The sequence below is a fragment of the Diabrotica undecimpunctata genome, chromosome 1 (genome assembly GCF_040954645.1).
Source record: "Diabrotica undecimpunctata isolate CICGRU chromosome 1, icDiaUnde3, whole genome shotgun sequence".
Classification (NCBI taxonomy): Eukaryota; Metazoa; Arthropoda; class Insecta; order Coleoptera; family Chrysomelidae; genus Diabrotica; species Diabrotica undecimpunctata.
The window spans coordinates 112,912,856-112,940,742 of NC_092803.1; the positions used below are offsets into that span (position 1 = coordinate 112,912,856).

General features: G+C 32.3%; 1 protein-coding gene across 3 annotated transcripts in view; it reads right to left on the reverse strand.

Annotated features, from left to right (window-relative positions):
- The window catches only part of jef (major facilitator superfamily domain-containing protein 6 jef), a 63,255-nt gene extending 35,735 nt beyond the window's left edge, over window positions 1–27,520 (reverse strand). The window contains exons 1-3 of one of the 3 annotated variants that reach the window (XM_072547019.1): window positions 27,289–27,520; window positions 8,446–8,709; window positions 1,484–1,714 (exon numbers count right to left, since the gene is read on the reverse strand). In XM_072547019.1, the coding sequence (XP_072403120.1) occupies window positions 1,484–1,714; window positions 8,446–8,709; window positions 27,289–27,398 (605 nt within the window). In that variant the 5' untranslated portion in view covers window positions 27,399–27,520. Of the gene's footprint in view, window positions 1–1,483; window positions 1,715–8,445; window positions 8,710–20,038; window positions 20,290–27,288 lie in introns of those variants that run through there. The other 2 variants (XM_072547021.1, XM_072547025.1) reach the window with 2 other exon arrangements.
- Between the last annotated feature and the right edge of the window lie 367 nt (window positions 27,521–27,887).

The following is a 27,887-nucleotide window of genomic DNA, read 5'->3' on the forward strand; positions in this document are numbered from 1 at the left end:
ATGTAATCGAGAAGAAGGTACTGGATTTTTTCTCTGTGGTGGAAATACTAATTTCAGAGCTTTCTTATGTAGTTTTTCATTTAAAATTTTATTTATTGTGTGTTCGTTGTACCCATTGTTTACTGCTATTTTCTTAATGATATTCAGTTCTATCTTGAAGTTATTTTTTGACACGGGAATTTCTATTAATCTATGCAATATGCTATGGTAGGCAACAATTTATGTTATGTAGGATGGGATGATGAATTATGTATAGTCGTGTCATTATGGGTAGGTTTATGAAATATGGAGAACTAATATTTGTTTTTAAGTGTGATAATTTTTAAATCCAGAACATTTATAAATTGATTATGTTCTGTTTCTATTGTGAATTCAATATGACTATGAAGTGAATTAATATACGATAAGAATTGGTCAAGTTGTTGTCTCTTAGTTCCTGTAAAACATACCAGTATATCGTCTACGTATCTCTACCAATACAAACTAAATAATCTAATTTGCAATAGTATAAAACCCAATGTTCAGTATACAAAAAGTTTTTCGAATCATAATTTTTTCAATAGTTTTATAAATTTAACAGATACTAAATTCAGTAATAGTGAGATAGAACTTTTAGAGAAAGGATTTAAACACAACTTGCCTCAACGTAATAATAAAAAAACTTTAATATTTAGGTGTGGAACACCACTGTGTAGGAATAACACCAGCTTTTAGAACAAACAACAACTTAGGCAAATATATTAAGAACAACAAGAGAGAAAAAAAAAGCATTTACACAGCGGTGTATATCAACTTAAATGTGGCGACTGTTCAAAAACTTACATCGGTCAAACTGGTAGAACTTTTATCAAACGTATAGTAGAACACAAAAGGGCTTTCATTAATAGAAAAACAGACTTTATGTACGCACTTCACCTTCTGGACCGTAATCATTCTTTTAATGATGAATTTTAAATTCATCATATTCAAAATAAGGGCCTTAAGCTATCTTTATTAGAATCTATGGAAATCAACAAACTGAAAAATACAGACATAATTCTGAATGACCAACTTGTCACAAACAGTTCCCCCTTCCTTAATTTATTCAGTTAAAGACTATATAGTGTAAACACATACCAAAATAGATCACTTGAGAAAGGCACTCTGCCGAAACAGCTGTAGTGATAAGATATTACAAAAATTTTGTGTGAAAACAACAGTTTTCAATGTTTTATTGTTAGATAAAATGAATTTTCAACAAGTAACGGTCAAATCTATCACTTAAATAATCAATTATCATGCTATAAAAATAATTTTCTCTTTCGTTTTGCTCTTATTTAAAAACCCAATCAGTATTCTAATTCAACCATATTAACGATTTTTTAAATAATTTGTCATTTTCTTTGGAAAATTGCTACCAAAACTATCATTGTTATAAGTAAATAATAATTTTTACAGCTAACTTTACTACCTTAAGTATAAAATTAAATCGGATGAAACTTACCTTTTAGGTTCCTGTTCAAGGTTACGTGGAAATTCAGCAAGCGTTTCCATTTTGATGGATCTTTTCGTTATCACGACTCTTCCTACATTAACCTCAGGAGTAGTCAATAATGCGGTATTATTTTTTATAACCATACAAGACGTTGCTGGAGGTTGGATTGAACCTAAAGGAACTGTAAAGACGATCCACGAAGCGAGCGATGCTAACAGCAGGATTTTGCCTTTTTGCCACCTTAAATAATAAGGTGTTATTTAAATATCTTTTAACTATTTAATCTAATATTCTATCTAATATTTCGACTTTTGGGTTTTCTAATATTATTGATTCTGTTATTTGTTTACTTGGGTTTCTTTAACTATATTTTTGATATTTTACATTATTTGAGATAAAACCAATAATTTTTTATATATTACTAGCTGACCTGGCAAACTTGGTACCGGCATTTTTTATTTGCCGTCAATACTGTCTAAAGTCTAAGATTTTAATAATTAATTTAATTATTTCTTTATTGAGCACCCTCAGATAAAGTCTACGAGAGGATCCTTATGGACAAACTCGTAGAATTCCTAGACGCTCACCTTGCCATTCTTCTTTAAGTGCCATCTCCACGACGAAGGTTGGTAATCATCATGGCTATTCTGACCTTCGAGGCAGCTACTCTAAACAATTGCCTTGAGCTGCAACCAAACCACTCTCTCAGGTTCTTCAACCAGGAAACGCGTCTTCTTCCTACGCTCCTCCTACCCACTACTTTTCCTTGAATTATGAGTCTCAAGATGTTGTATCTTTCGCCTCTCATCACATGTCCGAGATATTGCAATTTCCTTTCTTTTATTGTATTTTCCATTTCCCTCTCTCTGCCTATTCTCCTTAACACTTCTGTATTCGTGATTCTATCTACCCATGGAATCCTTAACAATCTTCTAAAGGTCCACATTTCAAACGCGTTATTGCCTTGGCATTCCAGACTACCAATTCGGATTCAGGGCTGAATACTCCACGCAAAATGCATTGGTTAAAGCAACAACTTTCATTTCACAATCACTTAACGAAAAGAACCACGTCATAGGCATATTCCTCGATGTCCAGAAGGCATTCGATCAGGTCTGGCATACAGGCCTGGTTGAAAAACTCCACCTTGCTGGATTGTTTGCACCTTTCGTTAAACTAATAATATATCTCTCATCGGACGATCAGGATCAAAGTAAGCGATATCTTATCCACACCCTTCACTCCACAAGCTGGAGTGCCCCAGGGCTCAATTCTTGCTCCAATATTATACACAGTCTACAATAGTGACATGACATCCCCCGCCCACATCATAGATCGGAGACCTTTCTACTGTATGCTGATGACACTGCTCTCCTCACGTCGGGATCACACAGAGAGCGTGGACAATTGTCTGTATTCGAAAGAGCGCAAAACTATCTAGACAGAGTCATTATGTGGTGTAATAAATGGAGGGTGACCATAAATCCCTCCAAAACACAACTAATTTTATTTAAATCTTCAAATTGTCGCGATGTCCGTGGCCGAATAGCTCTGTTAGAACTGTTAGGAAATTACCTTATTCTCAGAAACTCGGTTTCCTATATGGGAGTTACAAGGACTCTCAACTGGAAAACCGACATTCAAGATACCCTTGACAGGGTGAGAAGGAGGTTTAAACTCCTGGCCGTACTGGCCGGCAAATTGGGCAAGACGTCATCTAAACCTTTATTGCACACCTATAAAACTTTCAATACAAGGCATGCATCTACGCCTCTCTTAAGACCTACAACATCAATGCCATCATGGCTACCGAAAGAAAAATCCTCAGATTCCGCATGAGGCGGAGCAGGCTATACCCATCAGCACATATACACACACTGGCAAACAGAACACCTATTAAGGATAGGATCCTATCCCTCAGCAGGAGGTATGTCCTTCGAACCATCACATGCTCGAATAACCGAGCAAAGCAAATATTAAAGACACCTTGCAATTACTCACCAGGCTTCCTCAAAGAAAAGTTCCGTTCCGTCCAGCTAAACTTCTCCACAACACTGGACATAAACTCCCTGATGAATATTTTGAAATCTTAGAATCAACCCCCATCAAATATCGCAGCTAACTACTGCACGCCAAAAATGCTGATTAAGTGCCATTCCTATTATATGGCTGGTAACCCCTGGAGTACCTCCTTCGACATGTTTGGCACAAATCACCTAAATTCCTCTTGTGCGCTTCTTAACACATCGTCCACACAAACACGCCACCTTCTGAACCCCAACTCCTTATTAGTCCACTACTTCTTCACACATAACATCATTCATCACGTTTTATTATACCTCCATTACTCCGAAAAAAAAGGAGTACCCTTTCCTTGAAGAAGCGAAAAGCTTAAAAAAGGTTAAATCTCTGGAACCAATTAATTTAATGCATTGTATGTACAACATTTTTCGTTTTTAGAGAGAAAACAAATAGTGCTGATGGTTTGTCGACTCTCAAGCACGGAAGATATAACTGTCCATGCGAAAAGCATGGAAGTTCAAGATTTATTCCACAAACTTCTAATGATTGACCTTGCGATTTATTAATAGTCATGTTATTTATTAATCCTGCATCGGAACAGTACAACAGTAGACACATCGGAAAAATTAGATGAGGTTATGTCATTTCGATGAGCAGATCCGAATGTCTACGCTGCTATGATTAATTGAATTATATGTAAATATATAAGTAAGTTATATAAGTTTCATAAGTAAATAAATAGTTATGTTTTGTTAGTCTGTGCTTTATTAAATACATAATAAGTCATTGCGAATTAAGCCGCACTGGAAACTGGAGACGTTTGAATTGAAAAGGACTTTCAGTTATTGGCATTAGTGGTACTCTCGCCAGTAACCTTTTCTATGATTATAGTAGCTTCAATAACATTTTTTATGTTTTTTTTTTCACATTGAGTCTTGTTCCGTTGCACAATTTTGGCTGATTCAGATTGCGTAACATAATTATCATAAACTGAACCTTGAGCTATAAATTGTGTGTTAACTTAAATGAATGCAGTTGTCCATTAAATTGATCCTAAATGTTTATATTTAATTCATCTACATTCTAATTTTATGCAACTGAAATGGCTCGTTTGCTCAGCCAAAAACACTTTTGATATTAATTCCACCTTTGACATTGTAAATTGACAAATATTTTGTGGAAAGAAATGAGCCCAGTAGAGGTTTCTAATAATGCATTGTAACAATATGACTACCAAAGAGAATTGAATTACTATTATAAAATAATACCTCAATCAACCATGGGATCTTATCGTCTTAGCCTCGCCTAGCTCAGTCTGTCAAGTGTGAATCCATCTTGTCTTAAACTTTGAATTAAACAATGAACAGGTAGCTGGTAACAAATAAAACAATGATATAACTAATCATATTTATTTAACAGAAAATATAATATTTAAGTAGCAAAAACAACCCTGCCTAATGCTTTGCATTAAATTAATTTTTAACTGATACTTGGCATCGATGGGCTGTTTGCTTCTAAATATATGTGGCCTCCAGATTATGTAGTTATGTTCTCCAGAGCATGTGGTTAGGTCCTCCAGAGCATGTGGGTAGGCCCTACTGACAGCAGAAATATCCCATAAACTAGAATATTAAACAGCCTGTATTAGGGAAACATCAAAGCGGGTTAACTTCCTTGCCAATTATTTTACCAAAATTAGTTAAATTTTGTAAGATTCCTACGTACATAAAATTGAAAACGTGGCTTTGAAAGAAGTAAGGTTATGAATATTGAAAATGCTGTCAGAATTATAGAATATAGATTACAATGAAAGTACTCACCCCAAGAGATTTCTGCAGACCATAAAATGAAGCTTTTAATGATTCCTTCCTACCTTCTTTTATAAATGTCAATTACCTTTCGTGGTGGAATATCCCTTTTTTGTCTGTAATTGAAATTTATAAAAGAAGGTAGGAATTATTATAAGCTTCATTGTATGGTCTGCAGCAATCTCTTGGGTGAGTACTTTTATTGTAATCTATATTCTATAATTCTGACAGCATTTTCAATATTCATAAGTTTACTTCTTTCAAAGCCATGTTTTCAAATTTATGTATGTAGGAATCTCACAAAATTTAACTAAGTTTAAAATAGTAATTCTATTTCATTTTATCCTTGCCATCTGCTATTTGTTTAATTGTAATTTTAGTAAAATAATAGACAAGGAAGTTAACTCTCTTTGATGTTTGATGAATAACTGCAGCTGTCAGTAGGGCCTACCCACATGCTCTGGAGGACCTAACCACATGCTCTGGAGACCACATATATATTTATATATGTATATATATATATATATATATATATATATATATATATATATATATATATATGTGTGTGTGTGTGTGTATAGAAGCAAGCAGCCCATCGATGCCATAAGTATCAGTTACAAATTTATTTAATGTAATTAAATAGTGTTTAATTCATAGTTATAAGACAAGGATTCACACTTGTGAGACTGAGCTAGGAGAAGCCTAGGCCAAAATCTCATAAAAAGCCATAGGCCATTGTTGATTGAGGTATTATTTTATAATAGTATTTCAATTCTCTTTGGTAGTCTATTCGTTACACATTTTACTTTTTTTTCTTTAAAAAGTAATTGGCGCCGTCTCTCTCTTTCTGTCCCGTAGAATGAATATTCGCCCTCTCTCTTTCTTTCCCCTCTCTTTTTCTGTCCAGTAGACTAAATATTCTGTTCTATGTTGACAAAAGAGCTAATTCCATCATAGTCATACGTCCTATCTCATATGTGCTAAACTTCATTGTAGTCCCTTCCTACTTTCTGTCAATCACCTTGGGATATCCATTTTTGTCTGTAATTTTGAAATTTATAAAAGAAGGTAGGAATTATTATAAGCTTCATTTTATGGTCTGCAGAAATCTCTTGGTCTTATGAGATATTTCTGGAACTTTGTATAATATATTTATGGAATGACTGCAGCTGTCAGTAGGACCTACCCACATGCTCTGGAGGACTTAACCACATAATATGGAGGCCACATATATTTAGAAGCAAGCAGCCCATCGATGCCATAAGTATCAGTTACAAATTTATTTAATGTAAAGCATTAGGCAGGGTTGTTTTTGCTACTTAAATATTATTTTTTATGTTAAGTAAATATGATTAGTTATATCATTGTTTTATTTGTTACCAGCTACATGTTCATTGTTTAATTCAAAGTTTAAGACAAGATGGATTCACACTTGAGAGACTGAGCTAGGCGAGGCATAGACAATAAGATCCCATGGTTGATTGAGGTATTATTTTATAATAGTATTTCAATTCTCTTTGGTAGTCTATTCGTTACACATTAGTCGCATATTAGTTGTCAACTGGAGACTTTTCACATATTTGCATAAACTGGATGTCTTTAAACACGTATTTATTTAATCAGCAGGTCTTAATCTATCAATGATTGGTGGCATTTGGCGAAAGTCCCGCCAGTAGAATCATCGCACATCCGAATAAGTTCTGGGTCCACCAAGAAAAAAATCTTCCATTACTAACATTTACTGCATTAATTATTGTATCGTAAGCTATTTTTTATCGTTGATTTAAAAGTGGGATTTTACTTTGTACGTATTGACTCAAAGCATTTCTATTGTATTGCTGTTTTGCTTTAAATTCACGACTGAATGCATCGTGCATGAGGCAGTTGGGCGCAGGCATTTCTAATACATGCAACATCTTGCCAGACATCATCACGCATAAATCTTCCAAAGATATCAACACCTCATCGTAATTCTCAATAAATTTCAAGTTCGAGATTTGTCGTTATTGTACGTACTCGATGCATATATCTTCGGTCATACTTCGACCATATTGTCTTATATTTGTCATTTGTCTCACAAATTCTGTGGGTTTTATGGAAAGCATGTTGAAATGATTATTAAAAAAAAATAAGATAACTTTTAATGTAGATGACCTAACAGCATCAGCAAATGTGTGGTCCCAATGAATATTCTCCTTTCTCTCATCCTCTAGTAAATGTGAACATTGACAGGCTTCTTGATAAGTCGCGCACAATTCACCATCAATTGTTCGCACAGATGTGAATGAAGTTAGTCCACGAACATTAACTAATAACAAACGCAAGTAAAAATATTCGTCATTACTTAGGAGAACTGTAAAAATGCGCTCCAATGCATCGGTTGAATATATTTACATATCGAGGTAGAGGGTGTCCTTGTTTCATACGTTAGTACTTTTTGGATGATGCATTCCATGTAATATACTTTGGCATTTTAGCATAAAGCAATCTTCTTACAAATGGATCGCTTGCGCATGTATCGAAGAAGGTTGTCAGCGTTGATGCAGGTGCGCAAATAAACTCGTTGTCCATTCTTAGATGAATAGCCAAAGAGACTACTGTGGGATGATGTTCATTGTTCATGTATAGGAAATGAAAATATTTTCAAAACCGCCTTATTGCTGCTGATATATCTTCCTATCTAATATTGTGAAACTTCATTATTATGATTTAAAGGTACAATACCAAATACAGCCATATCATTTCCTTTTGTAACATACTCGCAAGCATATTTAATGTAATTACAGTACCTACTCAACATCGCAATGCGCTTTAAACGTTTTGGAAAGCAGTGTTGAATATTGCACAATCTAACTGTTGTTGATTTATAAAAATCTGTAGTTACTAAATTTTCTATATCTTTCTCTTATCCTTTGCTGGTTGGTAACGTTTGTCTGTCTATAATATTTTCAATATTCTTTGATCTTTTTTATTAAAAGTCCACATTTTTACGAACACATTTGACAAATATTAATATAAGTGATATTATTGGCTTGCAGACTCAAACTGATGACTTAAATGTTGTGTACGCTAAATGTTGGAACAACTTTCTTATTTTTGTACATTTTTTAAATTGAATGGCATAATGCAATTTTTACTTACCGATCAGCTAGGCTTCCCCAAAACGGAGCAGAAAGAAATTCGACGAAAGGCCTAGAGCCTATCAAGAAACCACTCTGGCTAGCATTCATTCCCATCTGCTTGAAGTAAACGCCCATTAGAGGAAATAGTGATCCGAAAGCGGAGTAAAAGAAGAAATAGAAGCTCTTAACCACAAGGAGTTCTTGATCGACGGGACCGAAGATCATTTCTATCATATCGCTTTTGCCTCGAATTTTGTGGGTCGATTCTTTCGGCTGAGGATATCTATAAAAAAAGAATAAATTAGCATACATTTTTTAGCGCTTATACTACTAGCATTGCTGTATTAAATTGTTAAAAGTTACATAAGTATAACATATAACCTTGAGTAACTAGAGATGTCAGAGAACTCTGACATCTTTATCTCCATTTGTTATCCCTATCTTTTGTCTGCGCTACATTCTCTAGCTTTGACCTATATCTTTAATAAATAATTTGTTTAGGTAGTATAGAAAGTAATGGCATGTCTCGCAAAACAGAAAACCAAAAATGGTATATCGATGGAAGGCAACCGTATATACGTATTTCTGACTATTGGTCGTCTTCAGTACGGTGCAGCCAAGTTAGAAAAGGAGCATATTAACTTGGGAAAGGATCACTACAGGAGCAATGCAACCAATTTGTGGCATTAGTGGTATCCTTTTCCATTTCTATATATATATATATATATATATATATATATATATATATATATATATATCTATATATATATATATCTATATATGTATATATAGTATATATACATATATATAGATATATATATATATATATATATATATATATATATATATATATATATATATATATATATATATCTATATATCCTCCTAATCAATCCTTAAGCCTTTGTCAGGGCGTGATGACAATCTAAATATTATTAGCTTGCTTTTTTTCACCTGTTTTCATTTGTCGTCTCTTCTCTTCTCTTAGTCTTCGGCCTTCTAAATTTCATTCTACTACTATTAGTTCCATGGTCCCCGTTCTTCTTGCTAAGTGGCCAGAGTAAATAAGGTATGTTGGTTGGTTTTTTTACTTGTTTTTATTTTACCTTTTTTACACATATATCACTAGAAATCACTCATAGCAGTTGTGGAAAGATATGTGTATTTGGGTCACGAAATAAGATTAATCCGAGACAACAAAAGATCAATGTGAGCTACTCAGAAGAGTAAGTTTAGGTGGGGCTGCATTCAGAAAAATGAGGGACATATTTACAATAGTAAATAGTGGTAAAGTAGTGGGGAGATTTGGAGAGGATGAACAAAACGATAACGGAGAACGTCTGATTGAATTATGCGAATTAAACAACCTAAAAATCACCAACGGATTCTTCAGACATAAAAATATTCATAAATATACATGGACGCAAGAAACACGAAAGCTGAAATCGATAATAGACTACATAATAATCAAACAAGATACCACAATAAAGATCAAAGATGTGCGAGTCAAAAGAGGAGCAGAATGTGGAACGGACCATAGACTACTGACAGCAAAAATGGGCATTAATTGGAAACATAACAAGACCCCCTCCACAGAAGAACCGTTGAACACTATAAGAGAAAAACAATACAATATAGAACTACTCCAAGAACAATCAATAAGAGAACTATACCAACAACGTCTAGACCAAAAATTAATAGAATTTAGATACGGCAACATCGAAGAAATATACGAGCATATAAAGGTGAGTATAAAGCAAGCAGCATTCGAAGCCCTTGGGGAAAAAGAACATATAACAAATAAACAGCACTATAATGAAATAAATGAACCAACAAAAAGAATAATTGAAGAAAAAAAGCAACTATACAGAAAATGGCTGACTACAAACAACGATGAAGTTTATAAAGAATATAGAGAAAAAGATAGAGAAGTGAAAAAACAAATAACACAGCAAAAGAACGAAGAATGGGAAAGAATCTGCTTAAATATTGAAACATATATAGGAGGTACAAGAACTTCGGAGTCATGGAAAGTACTGAGAGGATTGAAACAAAACTCAAAAGAAAAAACTAAATTGGGAAATATACAGGACAAAGAATGGAAGGACTACTACAAGGAACTATTAACAGAACAAAGACCACAATTCATTGGAAAAGAAAACAGGCGAAGACGAAGCAGATTCCCACAACAAGAAATAGAAATAACAGATAGGGAAATGAGAACGGCCATAAAAGCAATCAAAAATAAGAAAGCACCGGAACCTGGAGGCATCTCACCTGAGCTTATAAAATAATTACACCGGATGATACAATGGATATTTCAGAAAGCCATAAATGGAGAACAGCTCCCAAAGGAATGGACGGCGGCATATATGACATCTATATTTAAGAAAGGAGATAGAAAACGATGCAAAAACTACAGAGGAATAAGCGTAATATCATCAATAGGAAGATTATATGGGAAGATACTGCGAGAAAAGATAGAGCAAGCGATAAAAGGCAAAATCGGGGAGGATCAGGCAGGCTTCACGGCAGGAAGATCATGCATAGACCACATATACACACTGGAACAACTGTTGGAAAAGAAAAAAGCAAAAAATAGAGATATACACTTGGCATTTGTGGATCTGAGAAAGGCGTATGACTCTGTACCAAGGTCAGAACTATGGGAGGCAATGTACAAATTAGAAATACAGACGGAACTCATAGAAGCTACAAAAGCTCTGTATAAAGAAAATAAAGTGTCCATTAAAATGGGAACAAGAATCATAGGAGACTTCACCACAACAAAAGGGCTCCTGCAGGGTTGTTTCACATCTCCAACCCTATTCAAAATATACTTAGAGAAAGCCTTGACTACATGGAAAAGAAAATGCGAAGGCATGGGAGTACCGGTACGGAACGAATACCTATATACGTTAAGTTTTGCAGACGATCAAGTAGTGATTGCACAAGACCAAGACGACCTCAGCTACATGATGAAGAAACTACAAGAAGAATATACCAAGGCTGGCCTAGATATTAACCTCGCGAAAACAGAGTACCTATCTACAAGTGAAGAAGACATAGAAGATCTACAGATTGATGACAACGTAACAATCAAAGGAAAAGATAAATTCAAATACCTGGGGTTCATAATCACGAAAAAGGCAACAACAGAGGAAGAAATTACACAAAGATTAGGACAAACAAGAACAGCAATCCGACAACTTAACTCAGTATGGTGGGATAGACACCTAAATATGAAGACAAAAACGCAGATTTATAAAACATTAGTGCGAAGTATTATGACATATGGGGCCGAAAATTGGATCATAAACAAGAAAAACAGCAGTAAGATAATAGCAACAGAGATGGAATGCCTACGAAGATGCTGCAGAGTAACAAGAATGGATAGGAGAAGTAATGACGAAATAAAGCAAAGAACATCAATAGAAACAGACATACTAACATATATAGAACAAAAAAGACTAAAGTGGTATGGACATGAAAGAAGAGCTAGCGACAGCAGATGGATAAAAAGAATAACCGAATGGAGCCCCATAGGAAGGAGGAAAAGAGGACGACCCCAAAAATCCTGGAGGAACGAAGTAGACGACGCCATGAGTAAGAGAGGACTAAACGATGGAGAATGGAACAACAGAGAGAGATGGAAACGGTTGAGCGAGGGAAGGCAGTGAATACTGTAGAATCCCTAAATATATATATATATATATATATATATATATATATATATATATATATATATATATATATATTTACAATAAATAGCTTAATCTATTTAAAAAGGAAAGCTTTCAATCAGCGCGTTCTACCACTCCTAACATACAGAGCAGAGCCTTTAACTCTCATAAAAACATCAGCGGAAAAATTGAGGAGCACAACGTAAAATGGAAAGATAAATGCTTGTAATAAGATTAAGAAATAGGCTAAGAAACGAAGTCGTAGACGAACCGGAGTGGAAAACATTATCAAAAGTATTACAAGACAAAAATGGAGATAGGCGGGACATTTTGCAAGAATGAAAGACAACAGGTGGACAAAAATTGCTTGAGTGGAGACTACGAGCAAATAAGTGAAGCTGGAGAAGACCCCAACGCGATCGACCGACGACCTTAAAAGAATTGTGAACAATTATTGTGATGTATCAATATTGATTAATCAATACAACTTAGCAGTTTACAGATTCACTTTTTTTTTTTTAATTTCTGAAGATATGAATTTGGCTTTGTTTCTCCAAAGAAAGATCAACACAATCTTGACTTAGTTGTATAATATTTAATAAAAATTTTGATAGTTCACTACAAGGAGAATTCATGGTATTACAAACTACAGCATTTTATTTGGTTTTATTCTTTCTATTGACAGAACTACTGTAAAAGAAGTAATATTTTATATTGATGGATGTACAAACCAAAATCAAAATGTAACTTTATCAAACAGACTTCTTGCTGCTGTGAAAATTAGTTTCATAATTACTTATTCAAAAAATGTTTTTTGAATGAAAAGAAATGATTTTTTTTTTAAATCTTGAAATTTACTCTAGTCTACAAAACAGCGCGCATTAACTCTAGATAGTATAATCACTTAAATGTACTTACATATTTTAAAAAAATTTCCCTATATACGGTCCATTAAACATGGATCTAAAGTAGGAGATAAGGTTGTGTGGATACGAGATCTATACAATATAGTCCTAAGGGGACCTAATAAAAATACATTTTTTTGATCCGAAGAGTTGACAACCGATGAATTCCAGGCATTATGTGTCAGAAGAATACCAATTCAAACAACAAAATATAACCACCATCCTGGAATTAAAAATCATGATTCCCAAAGACGTACATTTTTTATGATGCCTGCCTAATTTACAGATTCTTAATCTAGGAAAATAGTACAATATTTTTTCTTTTTGATTTTGTGATTTCTGTTTCTTGTTGTATAAATTTATAAATTTGAAATAAAAATTTAATTAAGTTATGCTAGTGAATTTTGTTGTCAACGATTAAGGTCACCGTAATTGTGAATAATGAGATACAATAATTATTAAGTGAAACGATTTGATTTCACTAGTTTGAATTTGGTTTATTTCGCAAACAATTACCGACATGTTTTGATGGCATCATTAAACTCCGTCGCGACAAACAGTCGCTTGATAAGGGTCGCTACGAGAACTATTTGACCTGCCTTCCGTTAAATATTCAATGCAAATATCCTTCTCACAGAAAATCCATTACTTGTTGAAAATCTCCTTTCAGTTATTTCATTTCGTTGCTATAAAAAGATCAGGCAAAAGACATTATGTAAATAGGAAAATTATGTAAATATCTTTATAGATGTGATCTGCAGGAATTTTTAAAATGCCAAATTCGATTTCATCATTTCTTTTTCATAGCTTTTCTTATTTTAATGAAAAATGGGAAGACTTTAAATTGAATTGGCAGTGAGTAGTAGTTAATAAACGTGAGAACTGTCAATAAACATATTTTTTACAAAACAGTCTGTAGAAAGTAACACCAGTTAGCATTATAAGTAATATGTGCAATAAGCCAATGAGCTGCAGTACGTATAACAGACCCAAATTCCTAGCAAATTTCAAACTATCACTTTTCGTTATAATCTCTTGCAAATCTAGCCCAAAAAGCAGTTTGGATAAAACTGGATAAAAATGGATGAAGCTTGGCTATATGGGGAAAGATAAATGCAGCAAAGCAAAAAATTATAAGGTAAACTGAAGAACAATAAAGTAAATAAAAAAACAGCAAAGACGCGGCTTGTCAAAAACTCTTTCAGTAGTTTTACCGTGATCAACTTGATAGCAGGAACTATAGAGGCATTACTCCGTTAAGAAAACTTTTTGAGAGACTTTAACCCTTTAGAAACGATATTGTTGGATATTATCAATGCGGATTCACTGCCAGAAAGACAACTACAGACCAAATACACGCACGTAGTAAATTTTAGGAAAGTCACTAGAATTTGATATAGATACACACTATACCTTCGTCGACTTCAAAGCAGCCTATGATAGTGTTAAAAAGAATTTCACTATATAATGCAATGATAGAATGGTATCCCACCAAGTTGGTTAAATTAACAAAACTAATAGTGCAAAACGTAAGCCCATGCGTAAGAATTCACGGAGACGCTCATATTCTCTCATATTTCTTCATAACCTCCCTTAAACTTCACACGTGCATCAAAATCACCTCCCATTACCACTCTCTGATCTGACGGAATATGTCTAGTATGTTGTAACGTGACTTATAGTTTTCCCGAACGCAAAACTATTTTTAAAAAACAAATACTTTATTAATTAACTACAAAAATACGAAAAAGATCGGACAATTTTATATAAAGATTTAATGCTCCTTCTCTTAAGTTTAAGAACAGACTGAATTATATCTATATAAAAATGCAGTGGTAAATGACAATATAAAAATGCAAAGTAATCTTTATTACAAAGTTCATTAAACACAAATCCTAGATCATCACTCTTAGGTGAATGGCTAGAACAGGGCCGGCTCCCATAACTCCTCCCTTGCGAGTTCTTGGCATATTTCATGGAGTGAAAAATGCTCTTGGATTTGGTACAGGAACTGTGGGATCATCTTCTTCCGTAGGTTGTTCATCGTATGTTGGATGTGGATTTTCTTTTGTTCCTAACTTCTTAATATAGTGAATGGCTATGAAGATGACAATAATTACTATTAATATATATACTATGGTAGTCCAATGGTTTGTGGGACGTTCCTTTAGATGCTGGAGTACCACAGGTCGAATTTGATTTTGATTCCTTTGGATTGTGTGAATTTTGTCGAGAGGGATATCCTTTAGAACAATTTCTGGAACTTCTTCTTCTTCTTGAGTATTAAAAACTTTCAACTCGGGTAAGAGTAGTGGTTGGCCTTGGACAACTGTCTTCTGATTAATAAACGTTTTCTTATCTACTTTGAATTGGCATTGATAAGGAATGGAAACTAGAAAATTTCCTTTTAATGTGGTAAAATCTGTTTTCTGACATATCATCTCCATTTTAGTTTGGTTTACGAAGATGGCAATGTAATGTGACTCATCAATTTGTTGTATTACATTCTCAGATATTCGGACGGGAGTTCTGCGGCAAGTTGTGGAACTGGTCTTCAGTTGCAATAATTGAAATACACAATCTTCTTTCTCTATTCCAGCAGAGAAATCACCATCAGTACAATAGAAATTGGGCTTCAGGTCCTGACAGGGCAGTGAGTGATATTGGTAATAATTTTCATTCATAGTCAGAAAGGTATTTTGAGGTACGATGGTACTGTGATTTGACGTAGGAATTGAATAAAGATGATAATAGGAAAAGATTTCTGGGTAAACAATAGGAAAGTGAACAGCGAAAACAATTTTTGTCTCAGAGTAATAGGCTTCTGTTTTTAAAATAGCATAATATTTATAAGTATCATTAAAATTTTGAAAAAGTGTTTCATTTTTTGTATGGTATTTTAAAATGATTTCTATGATGGAATTTAACTCATTTTTATCGATAATGCTATTATGTAAAATTCCAAGTCGAGCAAAAGTAATGGCATTTTCTATTTCATCTAAAAGCTGTAAGATAATGTTTAAGCTTAAATTTAACTGATCTAATATATTTCTAGTCTGCAAATAGTCATTGAAATCAAATATAAATTTATTTAAAGATGTGCGTATCTTATGTATGCCCATAAAAATAGTTTCTTGATTGTTCTTTATTAGAGTTACTGTTTCGTTAAAATTTGCTATTATGTCTTTGGTCAGAGAAATTTGTTGATTAACTTTTTTTACTAGTATTTGATTATTATTTTGGAGATCAGAGATGGCTTGGTCATAAAACAAGGCGTCACTGGAATCAAGATTACCAGAGATACTTTTAATTATAGATCCTAAACCGTCTATAAGACCTCTTTTTGATCTAAAAGGTGGCAATAAAGAATTGAATTTTTGTTCAGAGGATTTAAGTTGGAAGAGTAGAGCGTGGTCAAAGTTATAAAGTTCTTGAAAATAAGGATGACTAAGGCCATCTTGAATTGCAAGTGTTACATTATCATATGCATATCTTATAGATTCTATTTCGGTACCTATAGGGGAAAGATCGTAGTAATGAAGAAATGTATGTATTTGGGATTTTACCTTTGCTGTTCCTAAATTATATAGAAGGATTCCGGGATTATTTTGGAGGTTAGTTATTTGAACTTCCTGTGTCCTTACTGGAGGAAGGGCCAGGGTCGATAGGATTAGTAGCGTCCTGTAACAAGGTTGCTCGGTTAGTTTTTGGTCTTTTAAGGTTTTGTTTGTGTAATAATTTATTGCTGTGTACCTTTACTTTTATGTGTTCGTCTGCGATAGCTTTTTCTTTGTAAAATTTGGGATTAAGTTTGTTTCTGGTTAATGTTGTGTTTTTCTTGTATACATCAGTGTCGGGTAAATAGTTTAATGGTTTATGTCGGTCTTTGTTGTGACGTTCTATTGTAGATTCCTTTTGAGATATTAGTTTTTCGTTTAAAGATCTATAAATTTTTGCAGTAGCTTCTCTGTGATTTTGGATATAATTATTAATTACAATTTGGTCCAAATTTATATCAAATATTTCTTTTGAATTTAAATGTCCATTTAGTATATCAATTGGCTTCTGTTTCGTAACAGAATGGATCGAACTATTGTATCCTAATACTGCATAAACCGTATCATTTAGAATATCTATTTTATTGTTATTTTTTGCTCTTATAATTCTCAGATGTTCAATAATAGTGGAATGAAATGTTTCGATAGCACCTTTCGACTGGGTACTGTTTGCGGTGACGTAGTGTCACATGTAAAGAGGGAACACCGTGATGAGACATAAATAATAGTAATGCTCTTGTTATTTCGATACCAGTTAATGCTGTAAGTGGGTAGGCTTGTCCGTATTTTGAGAAAGTGTCAATAATTGTCAAAAATTTGTGTCCTTGTGCAGATAAGGTGTCACAAAATATAATTTCCATTGGTTTTGACGGTGTTGGTGTAATAGATAATTTCTGGCGTGGAGGGTTTCGGTCATATTTATTGGTTTGACAAATCTCACACTTATTTATGAAGTTCGTTATATCGGTTTTCATGGTAGGCCAATAGTAGAGTTGTCTAAGTTTGGTTTCTGTTTCAAGTATGTCACGATGGTTTGTTTTTCCTTCATGATATTGTCTGATAGTTTGGTGTTGTTCGTCTTTGTCAGTAATGTCTCTTAGAATTGTATTACACTGAATTAATTTGTAAGCAGAATTTTTGAATACATTTCGTAATATGTACTTCGAGAATTTGGGAAATGTAATTCTGGTCCTGATTTTTGAAATACACATCATATGTATATTTTGGATGAATATAGTTCTTAAAGACGTTTATGGTGTTATTCTCTAGGTCATTAGTAGAAATTTGTATATGAAGACGTTTTTTGTTAGGAAATATCTGTTCGGTCTTTGGTTTAACTGATGAATGTAAAACAAAGTCAATAATAATTTGGTGATCAAAAGAATTTATGCTTTTTTCCGTAATTTGCATTCCTAGAACAGGATCTTCTGCACTTGTATGTACGCTATTGTTGTCATCATCTTCTTTGTCTCCGTCTGGGTTTGATTGGTCTATTTCGTCTTCTCTTTCTAAATTTTCTTCTGTGTCTTCATTCTCTTGATTTTCTTCATCTATTTTTTGCAAATCGCCTGCATTTGCAAGTATTGATTCACTGTCCATATTTTGGTCGTTATTAAGATTTTCCATGTATTTTATAAATTCATTAGTATTTATTTCAACTATAGCATTACCATTTTGAGCTTCAGAAAGTATAGAAGGGATTTCGCAATTTTTTATGAATTGTCTGGCAATTAAGATATCACCGGATTTTTGACAGACGGGAATATTGGTTAAAATACGACTATGGGGATCGATTTTCCTTTTAAAGATAGCTGGATTACTTCCCAAATAATGTATTGGCAAAGTTGTCTCAGGTGTAATTAATTTAGAATTTTTAAGTACCAAATGAGCTTGTAACGTTTTTAAGGTATCTATGCCTAAAAGGCCATCAAAGATATCATGGAAAGCAAAAAGGTGGAATTTAAAATCACCAGATTTATTAAATTCATCAAATATGGGGATCATTGCACAATTTTGTTGAGTTGATGTCTGAAATGCTGCCGATACAGTAAAAGGTTCCCTAAATATTTTATTTTTATAGAATTTTTGGGCAATTTCGGGCTTTAAAAAGGACTTAGTCGCTCCAGTATCAATCAATAAAATAATGGGTGGATTAGAAATTTTGAGATAGGGTAATTCTTTTTTATCAGACGAAATGTTAAGTTCTATCAAGGAGTGTCGTTGGTCAGGTCGGTTTCGTGAAAATTTTGGGAATCGTCATCATTTACATATTGATAGTTGTCACAATATTCATCTGAATTATAAAAATTTTGATTATCTTCTTCCTCAGGTATTACCTCTGTGTTAAATAACTCTTCATGATAGAAATTTGGATTTTGGCCTGTGCTTTTAAAATGATTATAATTTTGTCGGAAGTGTGGTGCTGTATTTCGTGTAGAAACACTCATAGGAGTAGGTTTGGCTTGATTATTATTTGGATTGGGCTTCCAAACATTTTTTGGTTTACGGAAAACTTGAGAATTTGTAAAATATTTGGTTTGAGGTGGATTTGGGTGTCTTGGAAGTTGTACAGGACCTCTGGGAAATTGAGGTCGGTAGTCAACTGTCTGAGTTATATCTGGTTGAAAGTTAGATGTAGAAGGTTGGCTTATTCTTGGCTGAGAATATTGTATATTTGGCTGTCGAACTGATTGAAAATGATTGACATTTGGATTAGTTGGTTTTCGAATAAAATAATTATTATTATTAGAATTATTGTGATTAAAAGTTTGATTTTTCTGATAATACTTAATATTATCCTCCTCTCTAATAAACTGAATCGCTTGCTCTAACGAAGCAGGTCGCATTGCACGAATAATGGGCCCTAAAGGCTCCCTAAGACCAGCTAAAAATGATTTTAATGCCTGCTTCGTAAAGAAAGCTCTTTTGGATTCACGTTCCTGATTAATATAGTGCAAATCTATGTAATTACAACTAGCATTTAGTAAAGTTAAAAGTCTTTCATGAAATGAATATGGAGATTCATTAGGTTTCTGTTTGATATTTACTAAATCTTGATTCAAGCAATTTTCATCACGATGATCACCAAAATTGAGAATCAAAGTATTTTTTTATATCTGGCCAAGTTTTAGCGCCGCTTATGGCTACTATTTCTTCTGCTTTGCCTTCTAATTTATTAAGAATACCATTTAACAATAAAACATTTTGAAATCTGGCTAGATTATTCCTATCAAAATAATGATTTAAAATGGATTCAGTTGCATTTACAAATCTGTGAAGTTTATTAATATTTCCATCAAAATTTGGAATAATTGAGAAAGTTTTCATATCTAGAATAGGTGTTGCCATTTTATCTTTTAATTCTAATTTACAAAAATTATTAATTAAGCCTAACTCTTCGTTAATATCGATTTCGCTAAAGGATTCGTTTTCAGAAGAGGAGTCTGACATAAACAAAAATTACTTACCACATCCGTGCTGCACACTGTCTTCCTCGATGGAGTTCACTGGCAAAACTGGGATATTGGTTCTCGATTTTCGTGAAGGGTTGAAACCCAAAGAACTTTCCGCGGTGGATTTTCCCGAAAATCTGTACTTACTGCGCCACTTATAGTTTTCCCGAAGGCAAAACTATTTTTAAAAAACAAATACTTTATTAATTAACTATAAAAATACGAAAAAGATCGGACAATTTTATATAAAGATTTAATGCTCCTTCTCTTAAGTTTAAGAACAGACTGAATTATATCTATATAAAAATGCAGTGGTAAATGACAATATAAAAATGCAAAGTAATCTTTATTACAAAGTTCATTAAACACAAATCCTAGATCATCACTCTTAGGTGAATGGCTAGAACAGGGCCGGCTCCCATAACTCGTGTCAAAAAGCTTCCACGTTTCATTTTATTTATTTTTATAGTATAGTCACTTATTTGTCTGCGGACGTTTCTTACGGTCATTTATTTTAAAATATTCTGCGGTCATTTATTTTAAAATATTTTTAATAATACCTTTTTAAGATACTGCTTTACGTCCTGCGAAGAGCACCGTTACCTTTTTCATCTACTCCAGTTTGGAATTAAACTTTTGTTAAACATAATCTCCAAAATCGTCAATTTATCTAGGTAGGTAGTTTTTTGCCAAAATATACCAATACAAAATATAAGTATATGAAATATGGAATGTAGTCATTTTCCTTTTCCAGGTAAAAAAGATGGAACACCACTTTTGTCCGTTGAGATACCTGTTTCTTAAATTGGGGCCTAATTTGGCCTAGTACACTGCAAATATTCGCAACAATATTCTTAATTTTGACCGGTGCTGTACAAAGTTTCGCCGCCAAAAATTTTAATTTCGACTTTTAACCTGCCAAATTCTCATTAGATTTTAGTTAGCTTACCGAGATAGGTCATTGTGGCCTTTTTTTGGATTTGAGGCTAAATAATATTTTTGATACTTTGAAATGATATTTTTGACATTCCAGACATTATCAGACATTTCGGGATTTTTCGATGACATCTCGATCATTCTAGATTTCTTTAACTCATTCTTTTTCTTCAGGGGACTTTTTCTATTTGGAATAAATCTCAAGGAACTGCCATAACAATATTTAAGCAGTACATAAGTATTGCCCACTTACTTTATTTGAACTTTAACGAGTTTTTATGGCCGAATACGAAACTGGACAATAACATAATAGTCAATATATTTATAGATTTACAACCCATTTAGTTTTTATATTCAATAGATTTAGGTCGCATTTAATTTAGGCAGTTCGCGTGTTATTTAATACTATTGATATTTTCTTTGTAGTCTCTGGTGAATAGGATTAACTAAACAATAATTTTATTATATGCATATATACATATAAAACTTTTTTTACTGCAAGTTTATTTATTTTGACAAGGAGTTAATCTGTTCTAAAGAGGGCTTAAAGTAAGTTAAGACTTTTATTAGTACACAAACATTAATTTTTATAGGGTTTTTATTAAGAATTCAACTAATGATGTAATATACTAAGGAACCTATGAATAAATATTTGGGTCCGAAGTAGCTAATAACAATTGCGGACTGTTGTTTCTGGAATGCCAGTGGTGTACGAAAAAATTCTTTTCGTACATATATATGTATAATAATTATTTATTTTCGTGGTAATTTACATTTAAATAATAGATATAATGACGTGTCACGTTGCAAAATTAAAAAATCATTATTTTTATAACATAAAAACATAAAATATATATTTTACAGGTTCGTAGTTGCGTATCGCACAATGATGTGACTGGATGATGCAAAATATTAAAAATTTAACGAATTTATTGACTTACCATATACATACCAAAAAGCATATATTAAATTATTGACTTAACACATACTGTTTGTTACCTGTTTAACATTAAAATGTGAGGATAATTATATTAACATTAATCATCTGTCAAATTCCCGTCAGACATTATAGCTAATAATGTGACCTGGATCAGCTACATGTAAAAATATTAACATGTTCCATCCTTAATGTATTAAACGGTTGGATTTAAGTATAAATACACTTTTTATACAGGGTGGTCCTTACGTAATTGTACAAACAGAAACCGTAGATTCTGCACTTTAAAATATTACGATTTAAGCCAACTTGCTTTAATAAAATGTTGATATTAAGAAAGATACAGGGTGTTAAAGTGGAAATTTAAAATTTTATTTTTCGCTATAACTTTTACGTTTGTAAATATTTGTAGACAAAAATTTACAATTGGATGCTTTTGAGTAGGATAAATTATAATTTGATACATATTTTAATGTAACTGATAGAGGACGCCACATATGTCACATGTGTGGCATAAATTTGCGCTTAACTTTTTTTCTCTTTAAGTTAGCTCTATTTGTATGAAAAATATTAAAGATACATTATTTTTACAAAGAAAAGGTATACTTGTTGGTAACCTCAAAATTCAACCGTTTTCGGGATAATCGCATTTTGTAAGTCAGCTGCATAATAATATTTGTGCGGTAAAGCACTGAATATCTGTAGATAAGCATAATTATTCATAGTTTATTCTCATTAAAACAACTCAAAGATGATAATGTTACATCACAAAATGCTTGGTTACCCAAAATATGTGGTTTATGCAAGGTGGTATACCTCCACATTCTAGAGAGAAGGCAGTCAGAACATAAATACAATTTTTCTGAACGTTGAATTGGTCGTGGTAGTCATATTCCTTGGCAATGTGGTAAGATATTGGTATAATTAATTCATATAAAATCCCAAAAGAATACTTATTATTTATTACACAGTAAACACACAAGCAATTTAGTTCAGAATAATATTAGTTCGTTAGTAAATCATAATAGTCCATTTGTTCGAGATGTAATTATAGTTACTCGTAAGCTTTAACGTAATCATATAAATAAGTAATATCATCGATAGGTTATTCCGTGTGTATATAAGTAACCAATGAACGAGATACATCACAGTTTAATACATTATTTAACCTCTGCGACAAATAAGATGCAGTTCCACAATATACCATAAGATTTGGATATGTTGCCAAAATAATATATTCATCCATTATACATTATATTCCAGAATCCCAGAATTTAATCCGCTTGATTTTGGTGTATGGGGTGCATTAAATCAACGTGTTTATAAGAATCCCATAAATATTCGCAACCAACTATGGGAAGAAATAAATACTGCAGCAGTTTCTTTAGAACCAATTATGCTATCGATCTTTTATGAAATATATTGACAAATGAATTAAAAAAAATGGTGGACATATCGAACACTTACTTTGACAAAAAGCTATGTTATTTAGTTTAACTATTTCTTAATTTAGTTTGTAAACAAAATGTTTTGATTATGACTTTAATTTAACATAAAACGTAAAATGTTTGATGTAAAATTCTTTTATTCTGTTATTTTGTCAAATCCGATTATTAATTATCCTACTGACATATTTATTTTATTTAATATTTCGTTAACTATTAACTTTAGTTAAAGGTATTTTATACCAAAATTCAGAAGTATTAATGTTTTTGTCTATTTTTCCCTCGTTGCCTGGAGTAATTTCCTTAAATCAGAATTATGCAGCTGAATTGTAAAATGCGATTATCTCGAAAACTATTGAGTTTTGAAGTTATTAACAGGTATACCTTTTTTTTGTTAAAATAATGTATCTTTAATATTTTTTGTCACAAATATAGGTAGCTTAAAGAGCAAAAAAGTTAAGTGCAAATGTATGCCACATATGTGTAATATATTGTGGTGCCCTTTATTAGCTACATCAAAGTGTGCATCAAATTATAATTTCTCATATTTAAAAGTACCCAGTTGTAAATTTTTATACATAAATGTATAAATTTTTATAAATGAAAGTTATAGCAAAAAATAAAATTTTAAATTTGGACTGTGTAATAAATAATAAGTATTCTTTTGGGATTTTATATGAATTAATTATACCAATATCTTACCACATTGCCAAGGAATATGACTACCACGACCAATTCAACGTTCAGAAAAATTGTATTTATGTTCCGACTGCCTTCTCTCTAGAATGTGGAGGTATACCACCTTGCATAAACCACATATTTTGGGTAACCAAGCATTTTGTGATGTAACATTATCATCTTTGAGTTGTTTTAATGAGAATAAACTATGAATAATTATGCTTATCTACAGATATTCAGTGCTTTACCGCACAAATATTATTATGCAGCTGACTTACAAAATGCGATTATCTCGAAAACGGTTGAATTTTGAGGTTACCAACAAGTATACCTTTTCTTTGTAAAAATAATGTATCTTTAATATTTTTGTACACAAATAGAGCTAACTTAAAGAGAAAAAAAGTTAAGCGCAAATTTATGCCACACATGTGACATATGTGGCGTCCTCTATCAATTACATTAAAATATGTATCAAATTATAATTTATCCTACTCAAAAGCATCCAATTGTGAATTTTTGTCTAAAAATATTTACAAACGTAAAAGTTATAGCGAAAAATAAAATTTTAAATTTGGACTTGAACACCCTGTATCTTTTTTAATATCAACATTTTATTAAAGCAATTTGGCTTAAATCGTAATATTTTAAAGTGTAGAATCTACTGTTTCTTTTTGTACAATTATTTAAGGACCACCCTCTATGGTGAATTCTATAATTTTTTATTTTATTATTCCTTGTGTCCTTTCCACACTTGTGAGAAGTTTCTTTAGATCTGTTTCTTTGAAATTTATATTAACTCTTCCATTTAGTCTTTCAGCAGTTGGCACCGATTTTAATCATTTTAAGAGCTACTAAAAATTTTCAGTATGCAATTTTTGAGGTACTAACTTCAGAGTAATAAAAATATTTCAACAATGATCTGACACCACGTAAAAACATAAATAGATTATTAAGAAAACTAGGAAAAAAATAAACCATTAGGTAACAATAAAACACTGAAAACTTTGTTTTCAAAACTTCAACAAAATTTATTTTAATATCTTATCACTACAGTTGTTTCGGCAGAGTGCCTTTCTTAAATGATCTATTTTTGGTATGTGTTTACACTTTAACATCTTTAACTGAATAGGTTGAGAAGGGGAGAACTGTTTGTCTCAAGTTGGTCATTCAGAATTATGTCTGTATTTGTTAATTTCCATAGATTCTAATAAAGATAGCCTAAGGACTTTATTTTGGATGTGAAGAATTTGAAATTCATCATCAAAAGAATGATTATGATCTAGAAGGTGAAGTGCGTATGTAGAATCTGTTTTTCTATTATTGAAAACCCTTTTATGTATGTTATATTTATTATGACTACGTTTATTAAAAGTTCTGCTAGTTTGACCAATGTAAGTTTCTGGGCAGTTGCCACATTTAAGTTTGTATATACCACTGTGTAAGTGCTTTTTATTATGGCTCTTGTTGTTTTTAATATATTTGCTTAAGTTGTTCTTTGTTCTAAAAGCTGGTGTTATTTTTTAAACTTTTATTAATTGTTTGTTAGTTGTACCCATCTTTTACTGCTATTTGCTTAATGGTATTTATTTGTATCTCAAAGTTGTATTTTGACGTCAAAAAATTTCGATGTCAAAATACAACTTTGAGATAGAATTAAATACCATTAAGCAAATAGCAGTAAACAAAGGGTACAACGAACAAACTATAAAATTTTAAATCAAAAACTACATAAGAAGGCCCTAAATTAGTATTTCCGCCACCAAAGAAAAAACCAAGTACCTTCTGCTCGATTACATATACAGGCAAAATGGCAACAAAAATAGTCAAATACATAAAAAAAGGAATAACACCAGTTTTTAATACAAACAACAACTTAGACAAGAAAAAACACTTACACCGTGGTGTATACAAACTTAAATGTGGCGACTGCCCAAAAACTTACATTGGTCAAACTGGCACAACTTTTAACAAACGTTTAGCAGAACATAAAAGGGCTTTCAATAATAGAAAAACAGATGCACTTCACCTTCTTGATCATAATCATTCTTTTAATGGCGAATTTTAAATTCTTCACATTAAAAATAAAGGCCTTAGGCTATATTTATTAGAATCTATGGAAATTAACAAATTAAAAAATACAGACATAATTCTGAATGATCAACTTAAGATGAACAGTTCTCCACTCCTCAACCTATTTAGTTAAATACTTCAAAGTGTAAACAAATACTAAAAATAGATCACTTGAGAATGGAACTATGCCGAAACAGCTGTAGTGATAAGATATAAATTTTGTGGACGTTTTGAAAACAAAGTGTTTAGTGTTTTATTGTTAAATAAAATGAATTTCCACCAAGTAACGGTCGAATCCATCACTTGAACCATTAGGTAATATATTATTTAAATAGCAATAGATCTTTTTAATTCAGTCAAAACAATAGTTGTATCAAAGTACTATAAGCCGATTATACCATTTGTTTTACCGAAAATACTTATGTGTTCAAGCTAAGTCATGCCTGGATGTTGTATACAAGGGATGAATCGAAACTGGGCTTTCCGATTTAAAGTCGTCATACGTGCAATCCTGACGAATATGAGCATAACGTTATCAAACAAAAATATAAATGAAGATTCAAAAGTAGACAATTAAACTTAAAGTTATGGTAAAGATCGTTAATAACTGATTTGAAATAAACTGATGGAGGAATAATTAGGATCATTAGAGCATGCATATCGCATATCTGATAATAATTGTACATATAGAATTTATAAAATTAAATCACTTGATTGAAACAGTAAAAAAATGTAGAAGAAAATTGGAAGAAGCGATTAAAAATGTAAAAGAGAAGGACCCTAGACTAGAAGAACTTAAAAATTATAATTAAAATTAGAAAAAAATCTCCAGAAAATTATGCAAAAGAAATTAACTCAACTTTTCGACGCCTCACATTTAACGGAAATTGCATAATAAATGATAATAAAGCAAAATTTTCTATGAACATAAAATATTGTCCTTGTATGCTGCTTAAATTGAAATTACATTGGCCCTCTTATTGATATCTAATTTCCATAAGGTTACATGATGGTATCAAATCTAATTAAATAAACATATCGTAAAAATATCCCAAACTGTACCATCATCAACTTCTTCCAACTAAATTGATCCATTCTATTCCTAAATTAGCCAAAACAACGACGGTGCTTTCTAATTCTCAACAATTGTAAAATGCCCTAGATTTCCAATGACACATAAAAGACAAGTTTTAACTTACTGTGAAGGGTCCACTTCACCCTCAGCTTCGGGATCGACCATAGGTCGTGTTGGGAAATGCTGTGGTTGCATTTGTGTGCCTCTGTTATACTGAAAATCGGCATTTTCCATTTCAGCTCGTGATTTTCTCCAAATTTCACACCGACACTCTTTCCGTTGCGCGCTGATCTTCCCACGCACGGTGGCTTTCCAGGTCGATATGAATGCGCGGTGGAAAATGGTTTTTCCGATACGGTTTCCTTGTTTGAGAGGGAAATCTGCTTATTTAAATGTGTTTCTCGGTTGATATATAGAGTGGAAGGGTAATCACAAAACGTCTCAATTATTGAATATTAATCATTATAAAGAGAAATTTACTGGAGTAAAGTAGAGTATACATAATCGTGTTTAGTGGAGTTAAAGAGAATATAATAAATTTTTTGAGTCAATCTAACAACCCTACACATTAGAAAAATATGTTGTCATTCAAGGAAAAGTTTCCGAACTGAAATCTAGACGAAAGAATACAATGACTTACGATTACAGGTATAGAATATAAGATTTATATAAGAATTATATTGTATAAGATATTATATGGGACAGGAGCATTACAGATATTTA